This window comes from Rattus norvegicus, chromosome 10, assembly GCF_036323735.1.
Source record: "Rattus norvegicus strain BN/NHsdMcwi chromosome 10, GRCr8, whole genome shotgun sequence".
Taxonomy (NCBI): domain Eukaryota; kingdom Metazoa; phylum Chordata; class Mammalia; order Rodentia; family Muridae; genus Rattus; species Rattus norvegicus.
Genome location: NC_086028.1, coordinates 91334428 through 91350182, shown reverse-complemented (window position 1 = coordinate 91350182; position 15755 = coordinate 91334428). Strand labels below are relative to the sequence as shown.

General features: G+C 40.8%; 1 protein-coding gene across 17 annotated transcripts in view; it reads right to left on the bottom strand.

Annotated features, from left to right (window-relative positions):
- Tanc2 (tetratricopeptide repeat, ankyrin repeat and coiled-coil containing 2) overlaps window positions 1–15755 on the bottom strand; it is a 320432-nt gene that overhangs the window by 23109 nt on the left and 281568 nt on the right. For all 17 annotated transcript variants that reach the window (XM_039086155.2, XM_039086153.2, NM_001191653.1 and 14 more), the window contains 3 exons: window positions 15124–15360; window positions 6249–6434; window positions 4195–4288 (listed from right to left, as the gene is read on the bottom strand). In XM_039086155.2, the coding sequence (XP_038942083.1) occupies window positions 4195–4288; window positions 6249–6434; window positions 15124–15360 (517 nt within the window). The remainder of the gene's footprint in view (window positions 1–4194; window positions 4289–6248; window positions 6435–15123; window positions 15361–15755) is intronic.

Here is a 15755-nt window from a genome sequence, read left to right as displayed (position 1 = left end):
ACCAAGGAGTTGCTTTGGTTGGATATTATAAGTCTTATCAAAAACTGTTAGGAGTTGTTAAAAGAAAGGAGATTAAGGTAAAGCCGTGTCCATGAACCATAAAAGTTAGAAGAAGAAAAAGAAATAATTAAATCACTTCCCAAGAGACTAGAAACACAATTTGTTTCCCTAGTTTGTCAGCATCTGACAAAAATGATTTGTGGTATGTGTGTATGTATATGTGTGTATGTGTACGCGGGCATGTGTATGTGTATGAGGGGGTGTGTGTGTGTCTGTGCGTGCTTGAAGATGCAGATAGGAAAGAGCTTGGGTGGAATTTTCACACTAAATGACATTAAACAGAATATAGAAAAGCAAATAATTCTTTTTTTTTTTTTTGGTTCTTTTTTTCCGGAGCTGGGGACCGAACCCAGGACCTTGCGCTTCCTAGGTAAGCGCTCTACCACTGAGCTAAATCCCCAGCCCCGCAAATAATTCTTTTATCTATTTCCATCCTGAAGGATTATATAATACACGATCAATGGAGGAAGGTGTTTGGAGACAAATGATTACTGCATCTCAAACATCAGTTAAACATTAATGGGGCTATTTATTTCATGTTGTCTATTTCCAAAAAACTCATGGCTGACTAGGGCAAGTGGGGCGGGAGGGTCGTCTGGGTGGTATGAATGAAGGAGGAGTAAGGGTAAAGGAAGGCCAGACCAAGGTGTGTAGAGAGGCACTGAGAGGAAGGCTAGACCAAGGTGTGTAGAGAGGCACTGAGAGGAGAAACATTGCATGGTTGCTATTACTAGAATTACCAGAGAAGATAGCAAGTGGTGAGCCTGAGATCATGACTGGTCTTGTGCTATAGTAAAGAACTTAGTTCTGATGGTGGTTGTGGTACACACCTTTTAATTTTACATGCAGGAGGCAGGCGAATCTCTGAGTTCAAGGCCAGCCTGGTCTACAAGAGCAAGTTCTAGGCCAGCCAGAGCTGTTATACAGAGCAATACTGTTTAGAAAAGAACACCCTTCCCCACCAAAAAAATAAAAAAGAACTTAATTATACAACTAGTATACAAAGGTTGATAAGTGGAAACATGACATTAGACTATGATGTAAAAGATCCCTCTGGAACAGGAATCACCAGAGAGAAGAGGAGAAAGAACGGATGATTAGCAAAAAGACTGCAGCAATAATCTTGGCCACAGATGACACAGGTACAAAGTATGGGTATCTTATTTTGTGAGCCTCTACAGCTGCTAGGGGCTCTGAGTAGCTGGCCCTAGTCTATGTCTGTACAGAAGGAGCAGGCAGGGCGATGTGTCCCCTTATTGCTGCTGTTGTACTGCTCCCTAAGAAGTCTGGGACAGACCTGTGAGGCAGAAGGGGAAACCCTTTTAGTTTTGCAGTGGCATAAAAGATAATACGAGTCTCCCCTTTCCATGGTCTTTTGGATTTGATATAGCTAGCCATATGGTGAAGGCTGGACACGAGAAAATGACTCTGGGGGGTTAAAGAGGATGCCAAAGGAAGACAAAAGCACCCAGGGTACTGTGCAAATATTGTATCTTAGTACTATCTTAATATATTCTAAGATGTGCTTCATTGATTATAGATTCACTGCTCCCACCTTAACATCTCTGATACTGGGATGTGACTGAGGACAGCTGTGAGAGGAAAGAACTTGTGTTGACAGAAATGTTGCTTCTTTTTGTTAGTGGTGCTCTGCCTTTGGTTATAGTTAAATGACAGAGTGTAAAACTGTGACCACTGTGCTCTCCCTAGGTACAGCTTCTGTCAGGGTTGCAGATGAGACTTCCACCACATCAAAAGCAAATACATATCACGCATCTCTGTCTCTGTCTGTCTGTCTGTCTGTCTGTCTGTCTGTCTGTCTGTCTGTCACACACACACACACACACACACACACACACACACACACACACACACACACACGTACTTCCATGCCTCATCAGTGCTGAGTTGTAGGGTCCTTTTCACATAGCCAAGATAATAATCTTTTTGAAAAATCTCTCTGAAGTCAAATAGTTCTGTTTTGTAGAGTGTTGCTACATACTGTGGCTAGCCTGGAACTTGCTGTGTAGACCAGATGCAATCATCTTCCTGCTCCTGCTTCTGCAGTCTTGAGGTTATAGACATATGTGACCATGCTTTGCCTCAAGTAATTTTCTACAGATCCAGTAATTATATTTGTTCCAAAGTATAGTTTTCATTGTTTTTAATTGTAAAATTATTGCATGTAAATACCAAATTAAATATACAATTGTGACATGAAATTTTGATTTTTAAACTTTTGAGATGGTACACTGATAAAAGTTTATGTGCATGTTTAAGTATGAAATATTTTTAACTTTGAGTATAAAGATTTATTCATATATATATACATATATATATATTTGTGTGTGTGTGTGTGTGTGTGTGTGTAATACAATGAGCATGTAGAGGTCAAAGGGTAACAAGGAAGTTGGTCCTCTCCTTCTATCATGTGGGTTCAGAGGATTAAATTCAGGTCAATATGGTGCCTTTACCCTCTGAGCCATTGTCCAGCCAGTCCATACAGCTTTATTTGAATAAGAAATTCATATTCAATAAAAATTAAGCCCCTCATTTAGTATGTGTGTATGCATTTACCCATGCACTCATGTTTAGAGGCCAGAGGTTGATGTCTTGGGTGTCCTCCTTCATTACTTTCTAGTCAGTTTGAGCAGGACCCTACACTGAACCTGCAGCTTGTTGGTAGGGCTGGCCAGTCGAGAGCCCTGGGATCTACCATGTTACCATGCTTTTGTTTCTGTGGACACTGGGATTTAGCATGCTGGACTCCACACTCAGGTTCTCATACTTGTGTGGCAGGCAGTCCCTTTACCCAGGGAGCCATCTCACCAGCCACAGTTATGCACTGTCTGAATCTAAGGATTTCTCTGAGCATAGCACAGTCTGATGCTCTCCATGGTGAGTATGGCCTTATCATCCCTGCTCACTGTGACCACATGGGTCACGGCATTTCTGGGCCCCCTGCTCTCACACCCTTGGTAGAAGGCTGTATCAGGAGGTGTGGCAACACTGTTGAGAAGGTTTTGCTAATAGGAGAGGTAAACCAACATGTCCCTTTTGCACTTTTAGGTCACCTTCCTTGGACTTCTCTGAGGATGGGGTTCCAAGGAGAGCAGCTGTTCCCAGCTGCACATTTTCCTTTAATCTATCATGGCCTCTTAAGCTGCAGCTGCCTGGCATCTGCTCTTTGGCTTTTACAAAGGGAAAAATTGTTGAGAAGGAGCTTTGGATCATTACACATGTAAAGGAAGTCATGAAACCTATGCACATTTTAGCAGGGGAAGAAAGAAAACAATTTGACAAATTGTTATAAATGTTAGATAAATTCAAACATTTTATCTGATTTTTAACAACATTCTCTCCTTTACCAAATGTATACCCTTCTTGTTTAGTAAAACATGCTACACACATTTACCATCTCAATATTAGTCTCTTTCTAATGGCAACATGTCTGTGGTTGCTCTACTCTTTCCCTGCCCTAGTTCCATGAAAACACATCAGTGGTTACTATGCTTCTCCAGCCTAGTCTTGGAGGAAAGACTGCATTCATTTCCTGTATCAACCATGAGGAAGAGCTACTGTTGGTGAAGTAAGGAACAGATGACAGACAATGCTTTGCTATAGACCCCGAGGAACTGGAGTAGATCAGGAGGCACCTTCAGTTTGCATCTAGCTGGCAGCTTTCATCACATTGTAAAGCTCAACAGTGCTAGATAACCATAAAGACATGTAGCTAGGCCAGAGATGTGGATGGATGGAAGCAGGATTTTCCCAGTTAACAGTTGTAAGTAGGACCTAACTCTGGGAAGAAGGAAAAGGAAGTCGTATGAGGGTCAAACAAAAGGAAGGCCACAATTGTTTTCTTCTTTGTTTACCATACTGTAAAGAAATATCTGAAACATGAGTGGTGATTCTTTTAAAAAAAGTGGTAACGGTGGAAAATCCAAAGGGAAAATGGGCTGGAAGCGAAAAGTTGCCTAACTTTTCACTTGGGCTGAACTGGTCTCTAATACAAAAGTCTTAAGACTGAGTGCTAAAGTATGTCAGACTCAAAATAATGGTAAGAGAGACGCAGAAAGTCAGCATGAATATAACACGACACTGAGAGAAGACAGCAATGTCCCAGAGAAGTACCTGTCTCTCCCCAAAGACTGTCAAAACTGTTGATTTGTGCTCGCTCCACTTCCTCTTCATCTTTTTCTGGAAGATCAAGTAGGTAGGAGACAATCTGAAACAAGAAGTCATGTCAGCTCGCACTGCAGAGGAGATGCTATGCTGCTGTCCCTGATCTGGAAGCACTAGAAGGCAATCCTCTTAGCACCACTATACTTCTTACATACGAAAAAACAGTACTGATCGCCTTACCAAAGAAAACAGAAACCATACTGAGAGAAGCTGTCCTATCAGACAGTATTCATAATTTTATTTAACATAGTCCATATATCATGTGATTTAAAAATTACACGTTCTTCTTATTTAAGCCAATGATATAATCTCTTGTATGATGCCTGATACGGACATAGGAAAAAAAATGTGGAGAAAGCTGAGGTCTATACTTCCTTAAAGTAATTGTTTTCTTGTTTTCTCTCAGAAGTATGAGGACTGCCTGTCTGCAGGAATCTGATGTACCGGGAGTTAGGAGACTTTGCACAGACAATACAAATTTCGGTTTTGCTTCAGAGTCACTCGGTGACGTCTATGCCAGTTGAGAGGACTGCTGCTCCCTGGAGCATCCCTCGCAGTGGGACAGGCTCCTGAGTAGAGAGCCAGGAGAGCTGATTCTTTAATTTTCAGAAATTTTATAAGCTGATCTCCGCCCCACCCCCAGACAGTGTCTCTCTGTGTAGCCCTGGCTGTCCTGGAACTCACTCTGTAGATCAGGCTGGCCTTGAACTCAGAGATAAACCTGCCTCTGCCTCTTGAGTGCTAGGGCTAAAGTTGTGCACCACCACCACACCAGTTTACAAGCTGATTGTTAAATCCAGTCACTTATTAAAACTAGAATAATAAAAAAATTATATGAGACACAGCTCACTGGTAAGAGTACTTGCTTAGAATGTGTGAGATCCTGGATTTGATCTCAACACCACAAAAACAAAGTCCCTCAACTGAATTTCTGAATTATTTAACTGTGTCCTATTATTATCATCTGTGATATTAAGGTTATTTATATTTATTGTATCTGTATGGATGAAACATTATCATGTGTGCCACTGTGCATTTCTTCCCACCTTCATATCGAGCAATAAAACCCTGGCAGCTTGAAGTCAGTCATGGTAGGAATAGTTACAAACTTTATAAATCAATGGTTGGTTTAGAGCTAAACCTGAAATGTGTTTCATTTTAATCAGTAGAGTTTACATAAAGGTGAGAGACAGTTAACAGTAAATCAAAAAATCAGATTTAATGGCAGTAAAATTATTGGGAAAAAGAGCAAATTAGATGCAACTCTACTTGTTACATCATAGTTAGGTTGCAACCACAGGTTTGGCTACAGATTTAAATTTGGCCAAAGCCAATACTCAATTAACCATTCAATTGAGAACACTGTCACTGTGTAACCCATTCCTTAGATTAGAATTTACACTAAGCATAAGCAGGTATGTGCCTGCTCCTTGGTTACATTTTTTCCCTCACTGTCAGTTACTTAACTTTTCACAGAATATTACCAAGTCCATGAATTTGCTACTCTTATTAATAATGTAGAAAATATCATTTGTATGGTGTTAATTATTTAGAGCATCCTTCACAGCAGCCTTCTAAAAACACTTAAGTAACTTTATGGATGAAAATTAGGGTTTTAAGGCAGTAAGAAAACTGTATGATCTAGAACCCAAATCAACCATTTTAAGGTTCTGTGGGTTGTATCCTTCCTGTCCCACAATGTCTGAACAGAAGTCCACACAGGTCAGTAACTCCTCTGTGTCTTAGTGTCAAAGTATGGGAAGAGCTGTGAGAATTTCCAAACTCCTTTCTGACCTTCATGTTTGTTCCACATACAAAATTTTAGATACCATAGCATGTGAGTACTGCTTTGTGGAATTTAATCCCCCATTCTTCACAATAGTGATTAAAAACTTTGCACCAATTTGGCTGGCAATTTTGTAGCATTTAAATCTTCCCCTAACAGTTTTTTTAGGTTCTTTAATACAAAATTTTGGAGAAAAATCCTATCCCTTTTTTCTTACCTCAGTGTAACCCATGCTGGCTGCAGCAATGAGGGCCTGCTGGATGGCTTGGCTCTTCTTAAACACTCCTTGCTGCTGGCCAGCCATTGTCCAGTCACACTGAATCAGAAACTTGACAACCTCTAGGTGACCTCGCAGAGCAGCATGAACCAAAGCACACTGTCCATTTTTATCCAAGTGATCTACCTATGGGAAGAGAATAGAGATATCTGTGAATAAGGATAGAGATATCTGTGAATAAGTGATCTACCTATGGGAAGAGAATAGAGACATCTGTGAATAAGGATAGAGATATCTGTGAATAAGTGATCTACCTATGGGAAGAGAATAGAGACATCTGTGAGTACGGCTGGTGGCTGCATTCTACCCTGACGACTGCAGCTATCTACACCACCCTTTCCCACTCTGAACTTAGAGGGCACTTTCTACTCAGCCTAGATTATAATTGATATCCAATTCCCCTGCACATCCCTCTGCAAGAACTTTCCCCAGAAAATGAGGTAAGGCTTTTGTTTTTACACTAAAGGAAAAAATAAAATAAAACTCTCAGGTGAAGTTCTCCTTTGACCTCAAATAATTCTTTTCAGACCATGCCTTGAGAGACCCATGGCTCTGCTGCACAAAAAATGTCCACAATGATCCAAAGAAAAACCATCTTGTGTCATGAATCACTCATGGGACTGCCAAGTTTTGGCAGAAACCGTCTCCTTTCTCAGCAGAAGGGAAGAGGGTCAAAGATCTGGCCTGATGGTAGGAGGCACTTGGAGCTTTATTCTAGACTCAGCTCCAGAAGCAGTTTAATTTCAGTGTTGGTTCAAAGTCTAGGTTGAAAGAAAGGCTGATTAAGATTGATCTTCCAGACAGCCCTTAGACAGGAGTGTCTAGCAAAAATGTGGTTATCTGTCTAGTATACCTAGAACATCTGAACCTAAACTTTGTTTCTGATTCTCCCATCGACTTTGCTTCTACCCAGGGACCCACATGACAAATGTTAACTGAATGCTAAGGATAAAAATGTGGAAAAGTAATAAATTCTGTTCTCAACATTTTCAAATAAAGTAAGGGGAAATGTGACCAAGCCAGTCTATTTAAAAACAGATACATATAATAAAATCAGCACAACAAATTATGATGATGATGTATGAACATCTGTATAGGTGTGCATACCTGTGCATGCACATGTGGATGTTGGATGGCTTCCTTAGCTGCTTTCTAGCTGAAGCTCAGTTAGTTTGTTTGATTAGACAGTAGGCCACTGGGATACCCCTGTCTCTACCTTGCACCAGTGACAGAATTACAGATGTGAGTCATGGACTATAGCTTTTACGCAGGTGCCAGGACTTGAACTCAGATTTTCATGTTTATGGAGCAAGCCTTTAACTGCCTAAGCCATCTCCCCAGTCCACCAAAATTGATCCTGAGTGCAGTCAGGAACTAATACAGCAGAAATAGATCACAACTGGCTGAGATGGGAACTGATTACCTTATTCTAGGTTTTTGTTAGGGACCTGAAAAAAGAAGTTTATGAGGTTGAAAGCAAGGACATTCTTCAATGCCAGACTAAGTGTTCTGGATTGTAATCAGCCAGTAGTGTTCAGGCTGTGTGTGTGTGTGTGTGTGTGTGTGTGTGTGTGTGTGTGTGTGTGTGTGTGTAAAAACTAAAGGAATGGATAAAATTCTCATTCCCTGGAATAGACAGCTCATTTCAGGACTGGGGTAGTAATGTAAAAGATGAAGCTGGAACATTTTGTGGTGCCAAAGGGAAGCTGTACTAAAAGTATTGTGAGCCAATGTGCTAACCAACTGACTAGGCTGATTAAGTATTGTGAACCAATGTGCTAACCAACTGACTAGGCTGATTAAGTATTGTGAGCCAATGTGCTAACCAACTGACTAGGCTGATTAAGTATTGTGAGCCAATGTGCTAACCAACTGACTAGGCTGATTAAGTATTGTGAACCAATGTGCTAACCAACTGACTAGGCTGATTGATTAAGTACTGTGAGCCAATGTGCTAACCAACTGACTAGGCTGATTAAGTATTGTGAACCAATGTGCTAACCAACTGACTAGGCTGATTAAGTATTGTGAACCAATGTGCTAACCAACTGACTAGGCTGATTAAGTATTGTGAACCAATGTGCTAACCAACTGACTAGGCTGATTAAGTATTGTGAACCAATGTGCTAACCAACTGACTAGGCTGATTAAGTATTGTGAACCAATGTGCTAACCAACTGACTAGGCTGATTGATTAAGTACTGTGAACCAATGTGCTAACCAACTGACTAGGCTAATTAAGTATTGTGAACCAATGTGCTAACCAACTGACTAGGCTGATTAAGTATTGTGAACCAATGTGCTAACCAACTGACTAGGCTGATTAAGTATTGTGAACCAATGTGCTAACCAACTGACTAGGCTGATTAAGTATTGTGAACCAATGTGCTAACCAACTGACTAGGCTGATTGATTAAGTACTGTGAGCCAATGTGCTAACCAACTGACTAGGCTGATTAAGTATTGTGAACCAATGTGCTAACCAACTGACTAGGCTGATTAAGTATTGTGAACCAATGTGCTAACCAACTGACTAGGCTGATTAAGTATTGTGAACCAATGTGCTAACCAACTGACTAGGCTGATTAAGTATTGTGAACCAATGTGCTATAACCAACTGACTAGGCTGATTAAGTATTGTGAACCAATGTGCTAACCAACTGACTAGGCTGATTGATTAAGTACTGTGAACCAATGTGCTAACCAACTGACTAGGCTGATTAAGTATTGTGAACCAATGTGCTAACCAACTGACTAGGCTAATTAAGTATTGTGAACCAATGTGCTAACCAACTGACTAGGCTGATTAAGTATTGTGAACCAATGTGCTAACCAACTGACTAGGCTGATTAAGTATTGTGAACCAATGTGCTAACCAACTGACTAGGCTGATTAAGTATTGTGAACCAATGTGCTAACCAACTGACTAGGCTGATTAAGTATTGTGAACCAATGTGCTAACCAACTGACTAGGCTGATTGATTAAGTACTGTGAACCAATGTGCTAACCAACTGACTAGGCTGATTAAGTATTGTGAACCAATGTGCTAACCAACTGACTAGGCTAATTAAGTATTGTGAACCAATGTGCTAACCAACTGACTAGGTTAATTAAGTATTGTGAACCAATGTGCTAACCAACTGACTAGGCTGATTAAGTATTGTGAACCAATGTGCTAACCAACTGACTAGGCTGATTAAGTATTGTGAACCAATGTGCTAACCAACTGACTAGGCTGATTAAGTATTGTGAACCAATGTGCTAACCAACTGACTAGGCTGATTAAGTATTGTGAACCAATGTGCTAACCAACTGACTAGGCTGATTAAGTATTGTGAACCAATGTGCTAACCAACTGACTAGGCTGATTAAGTATTGTGAACCAATGTGCTAACCAACTGACTAGGCTGATTAAGTATTGTGAACCAATGTGCTAACCAACTGACTAGGCTGATTAAGTATTGTGAACCAATGTGCTAACCAACTGACTAGGCTAATTAAGTATTGTGAACCAATGTGCTAACCAACTGACTAGGCTGATTAAGTATTGTGAACCAATGTGCTAACCAACTGACTAGGCTAATTAAGTATTGTGAACCAATGTGCTAACCAACTGACTAGGCTGATTAAGTATTGTGAACCAATGTGCTAACCAACTGACTAGGCTAATTAAGTATTGTGAACCAATGTGCTAACCAACTGACTAGGCTAATTAAGTATTGTGAACCAATGTGCTAACCAACTGACTAGGCTGATTCTGGGACAATTTGACTAACAAATGAATAATGATGGTAGTGGGTTGCAGACTATAGAATAAAATAAATATCCATAAGTCCATAGTGATACAAATAAATAATGAATTAATACTGAAGAAATATATACATGAGGTGTAGGGCAAGGTCTCATTATATACCAAAGCTGCCTTTGGACTCATGATCCTCCTGCTTCAGTTGCCTAAATTCTGGAATTTACAAGCATACATAAAGTGTGCATAGTTTAAAACAGATCTTCTTTACAATGGAATTCCTATCAATAAATGAGGAAAATGAAAGTAGAAAAATCATCTTGGAATAGGCATCAGAGTCATAACCTCTCACAGTAAAAATCAAGAATAGATCTGAACACAAGTAAACCAAAGAGTGATGAGCAATGACAAATGCACCTGCCAGGCTCAAATCATCACTGGGAAGACTGTACCTTTAACCAAGTGACAGAATTTATCATCTATAGTAAGATATGTGGACATCAAGTATAGCATTTCAATTAAGGGATACGGTATTACCTCTGTGGTATCCTTAATGAACCGAAATATAATGAGAACATATCTAAATTAAAACTTTCCACAAACTAACTGACAAGAATTCTTCAAAAATTTCAAATCATAAAAGACAAAGAAAACTTGAGGGAGTGTGCTGGACTAGAGGGGATGTAATGAATGTAATGTATTAGGCAGGATTCAGACTACCTACTGTAATGGGAAAATGGCATTAGTGGGTCAGATGAAGAAATTTCAGAAAGGTTTGTAAGTTGACAAATCATACTATATCAATATTAATTTCTTAGTTTTGATGTTGTAATCACAGTCACTTAAACTGTTAGCATCAGTGAAAGCTGGATGTAGGATTTATGAGAACTCTGATTTTTGCAAGTCTAAATTTCCTTCAAAATAAAGGATTTCAAGAAATTAAGCGGCTATGCATGGTGGTGCATGCCTTTAATGCATGCCACTGCTTGGGAGACAATGGGAGACAAAGGTAAGCAGATCTCTGTGAATTTGAGGCAAGCCTGGTCCTGGGTTCAGGCTCCATCTTAGAGAACCCGACCTAAGGTTGAACTCCAGTTAACCACCAGGCCTGGACCTAGCACTGGTTTCCAGGTCACTCCCTAACAACCACCAATCAGGAGGAAAGCAGAAGTTACAGTTGGACCTAAAGATATTTACTTATGAAGGTTTATGGTTTGGCTTTCAGTACCAGTCATTATTTTAAAGAGCAACAAATTCCATAATAGCCCCCTAATCAGACGTGTGCCAAGCTGGATACCCTCTTGCTTGTTTGCTTGACTCTAAAAATGCTTGCTTGAAACTGGGCTCGGGGCTTCACCCTCGCATCCTGCTGTGTCAGTGAGGATGTGTGACCTGAGCTGGAGCCTGAATAAAGACCCTTGTGTGATGGCACTGGAATAGCTTCCTTTGTGGTCTTTGGGGGCTCGAGAAACAGGCAAACATTATAACCTGGAAGGGGCTGCCATGGAGGAGGAGAACAAGAACAATGCAGCGGCGACAATTGGGATGCGGATGGCTGCTCAGGCATTTTCAGAATAAAACGGAACAGAGTTGGTTACATAACGATTTGGTAAAGGCAAAAGAAGAACAGGTGTTGAAGAGTCTTTAGCATTAGCCGATTTTAAAAGCAGGAAGGGAAAGAGTCACACAGTAAAGACTGAGTTATTTTGGAAGGTTAATGTGGGGTACGAGTGAGGCATCGGGCATTACTGTTGAGAAGGCTGTCAGGAATGTGAATCACAGCTTAAAGCTTCTTTTCAGGAATTACCTTAGAGTCTAGAACCACTTCACTCATGTGAGTCAAAGAACCAAAATGCAGTTGTCTTTTACTCCAAAGCCTATGATATTAATGCTGAGAGAGTATGCGGCCAAGGTGACAAGATAGGATCTCAGTGAAGCTATGGGAGAAGAAAAATAGTAACGAGGGAACAGCCAGAGAGGTGGGAGAATTCGGACAACATCGGGAGCGCAGCATTACCAACACTGAGAGGAGGTTTAGATGTGGGAGTGTGAAGATGCGTTTTGGTGATTGGCAATAGTTAGCAACTTTGGGAGAATCTCAGTAGAGTGGTGAAAATTTAGAGTTCCCTCTTTTTTTCTAACACTCTTTATGAGGTATTCCATAAGATTTAATGGGACTACCTCTTATATCCCACTTTATCTCTTAATTCACAATCTACTAATTGTTTTTATATATGAAAAAAGTGAGACTGAAGGAAGTAAGATAATGTGTCGAGGCCCTCACAGGAAGTAAGTGTGGACTCAGTCGTGGATCTAAACCAATCATCCTTGATCCTAAAGCTTATGAATTTAATAATGTAGAGGAATTTTAATCCAGCTACATGGCTGCTCTGGCAAGTGATCACATCCAAAGGCTTTCTAGGTCTATGTGATCTGGTTGGAATGCAGACATGCTCTGGATTATAGAACCTTAGAACACACCTTTAATTCCAAACAATGTAGATGGATTTAGTTTGTAGAAAGCAGCCATGTTTGAAATGTCTAACTGAGGGGCAGACAAAGTAACAGATCAGAGGAAGATTTGACAGAATGAGTCATAGGTAGGATATGCCCAACTCTCACAAGAACAAACAGGAAAGAGGCTACTTAAGAGCAGTGAGGGAAGAAAAAGAGTGACTGTGCCAGTTCAGAGGAGTTGATTGTTTGGAGCAGTTGAGTTTGGAGTTCAGAGGCTATCTTTCCAAGCAGAACAATTCAGTCAGAAGGTGAGAGAAGCCAATTTGAATCAGTCAGCATGAACAGGAATTTGGGCTACCATAATAGCTAAGCCAGCCAGTCAGAGTTCAGAAAGAACCAGAAAGGGTGAGTTTATTCAGCAGTAAGCCTCCTGGACAACAATTATATTGGGTGAATACAAGTTTTATTTATATAATAACCCAATTTGTTTATCACACAGATGCTGGATTATAGGTAGTTAGAGAGCAGTGAGGAAGAGGGATGACTCTTACAATGGGTCTCAGGAATATGGAAGGGAAGGGAAGAGACGTGATGTAGCTTTTGGTTAGCAGGTGAGAGGACTTTCTTTTTAAGGTCCTTTAAGATAAGGTAAATATCTATATACCTACAGATATTTAGAAAAAGGTGATGTGAATTAAGAAAAGAAGTGATAAGTGACACAAAGAGCAGCAGACCAGGACAAAGAGCACAGCGAGAGGCGATGCTGAAAGCAAACCAAGTGGGTCCTTGTTAGGCAGGAGCACAGGCTAGTGCAGCCAAGAGCACTGGCCTGTGACAGACACTCCCTGAGACAGATGCCTCCTCTCCTCCTCTTCATTCTTTTTTTTTTTTTTGAGTGCCTTTCTATATATCCCAGACTGACTTTAAACTTGTGATTCCCTTGCCTCAGCCTCCCAAGTCACACAGTTAGAGATGTGCACTCCCTGACTCCCCAAGGTTTCTATATATAGCTCTGGCTGTCCTGAAACTCACTTTTTAGACTAGACTGGCCTAAAGTCATGCAGATCCACCTGCCTCTCTCTCCCAGTGCTGGGTTTTAAAGCTGTGCACCACCACACCAGCGTCCACATCTTGTTTTTAGCTTAATTTTACCAATCCCAAACACAGAAGAGATGAGATAGGATTTTGAAGAGAATAAACAGTGTAACCAAATCTGCTCTGGGAAAACAATGAAGAACAAGTAAAAAAAAAAAATCGCATGGTGGTATAGGGCAGAGGTGATTTAAAGACCTAGCAAGTTACATAAAGAGTAACATCAGGAGCAGATATTCTCTTTTTAGAACTATCTATTCAAACAAAGAAACATTGATAGAGGTGGGCGATCTGTATCACAGTAACATCCAAGACTGTGACTTTGCTGGGAATCCAGGTCTCACTTCCTCAAGGAGTCTCAGCAGTTTTCCTTGGTCCCCTGGTGACAATACTGAACGTCTCAAAATGAGGTCACATATATTACTTAGGTTTCCCTGTGAAACCACTAACATTCTTAGTTTTCATGACAAAATCAAAATACCACGAGGCTACAATTATCCTTGGTGGCCTACATTTGTGAAGCCAGTGATTTTTCTTTTACCAGTATTTTGAAATTGAATTATCCTGTATCAGTGACTTGGAAAATACTATAAAGAAAATATTTTGGAGGTTGGGATGATGTCTCACTGGGAAGACTACTTGCTCTGTAACATGAGGGCCTGAGCTTGATCCCCAACATCCACATGAAAGCAGGACATGGCAGGTATTGTCGTACCACAGTTTGTGGGTAGAGACAGAAGGATCCTGGGAGCTCACTAGCCAGCCAGCCTAGCTGAAAAGTGAAGCTTCTGGTTCAATGAGATTCCTTCTTAAGGCAATAAAGTAAGGAGAAAATACCAGTGTCCGGTTCTGGCCTCTACAGTAGTGCACCTGTGTACATGTATCTATATGTTCTTAATGCATGCATTCCGTAACACCACATAAAAACAATAAAACATCTGGAAATGTGAACCAAAATGTGCTAACAAACACTTGGGGTGCCCCTGGCCAGTCTGAGTGCATCCAAATCTCAAGGATTGTTCTCATCTTCATGCCTAAGGTTTCTTTTTAAACATGAAAGCCCGAGGGTGTGCAGGCAGGCACCGTGCAGTTCAGACCTCCCACTGCAGTCTCTTTGGCCTTTGCTTCTTTTCTGGAGTTTTGTTAGACTCTTCTGTGTTTAGGAGATACCTCCTGGGCTATTAGGCAGGGATTAGGTATGGTTGCTGATGAATGCTGTTTTATAGATCTCTCTCTCTCTCTCTCTCTCTCTCTCTCTCTCTTTCACACACACACACACATACACACACACACACACACACACACACACACACACACACACACACACACACACACAGATGTAAAACTGTCCTGATACAGCAGGCTAACACTGGGATATGAGCTCAGTGGGTCTTCCCTTTGATCTGCTCTGCATCAGGGTTGGGTGCACCTAGATTGTTGAGGTAACAAATGAGTTGCAAACTACAGTGGGAGGAAAGAAAGAGAGAATAAGAAAAGCAGCAGGAGTGGGCAGAAGGTACCTTGGCCCGTTTCTTGCACAGCAACACCACGATGCTCAGGAACCCTGCTGCTGCAGCGTATCCCAGAGGAGTCAGGCCACTCTCAGAAGAGGCATCCACATTGGCCCCAAACTCCAAAAGCAGGGCCACCATTTCTGTGTAGCCAAGGTGAGACTGGACACATAGGATGGGAGCATTATTTAGAACCTCTGTCCGGTAATTAATATTGGCTCCTCCCAGAATCAGCAGTCTGCTGACCTAGAAACAAATACCAGACTGACACTGTCACATCCTTTCAGTCATTTTTAAATGAAATCACTTGAGACTCTACAGTAAGGTCCAGTAGCATTTTTAGGAAGTTATTTTTAAAAATTCTTTATTCCCCTTTGAATACTTTGCTTTAGAAAACAATACAAAACATCTCTGTCTCCTTTATATATACCATTCATTAGCTAGAGTGAGGGATCACACTTTGAGTGCTGAATGTTGGCTCACTTAAGAGAATTCTTGATTGTAAAAGTTCTTCCCCAGAGCTACCTGAGATCAATTTGCACTTCAGAACCCTTAGCAGATCCTAACCCCAGGTATCAGCTATCCGACAGCCTCAGTCGTCAGAATAAAACAGCAATTCAAAATACACTGAAGTCACTAAA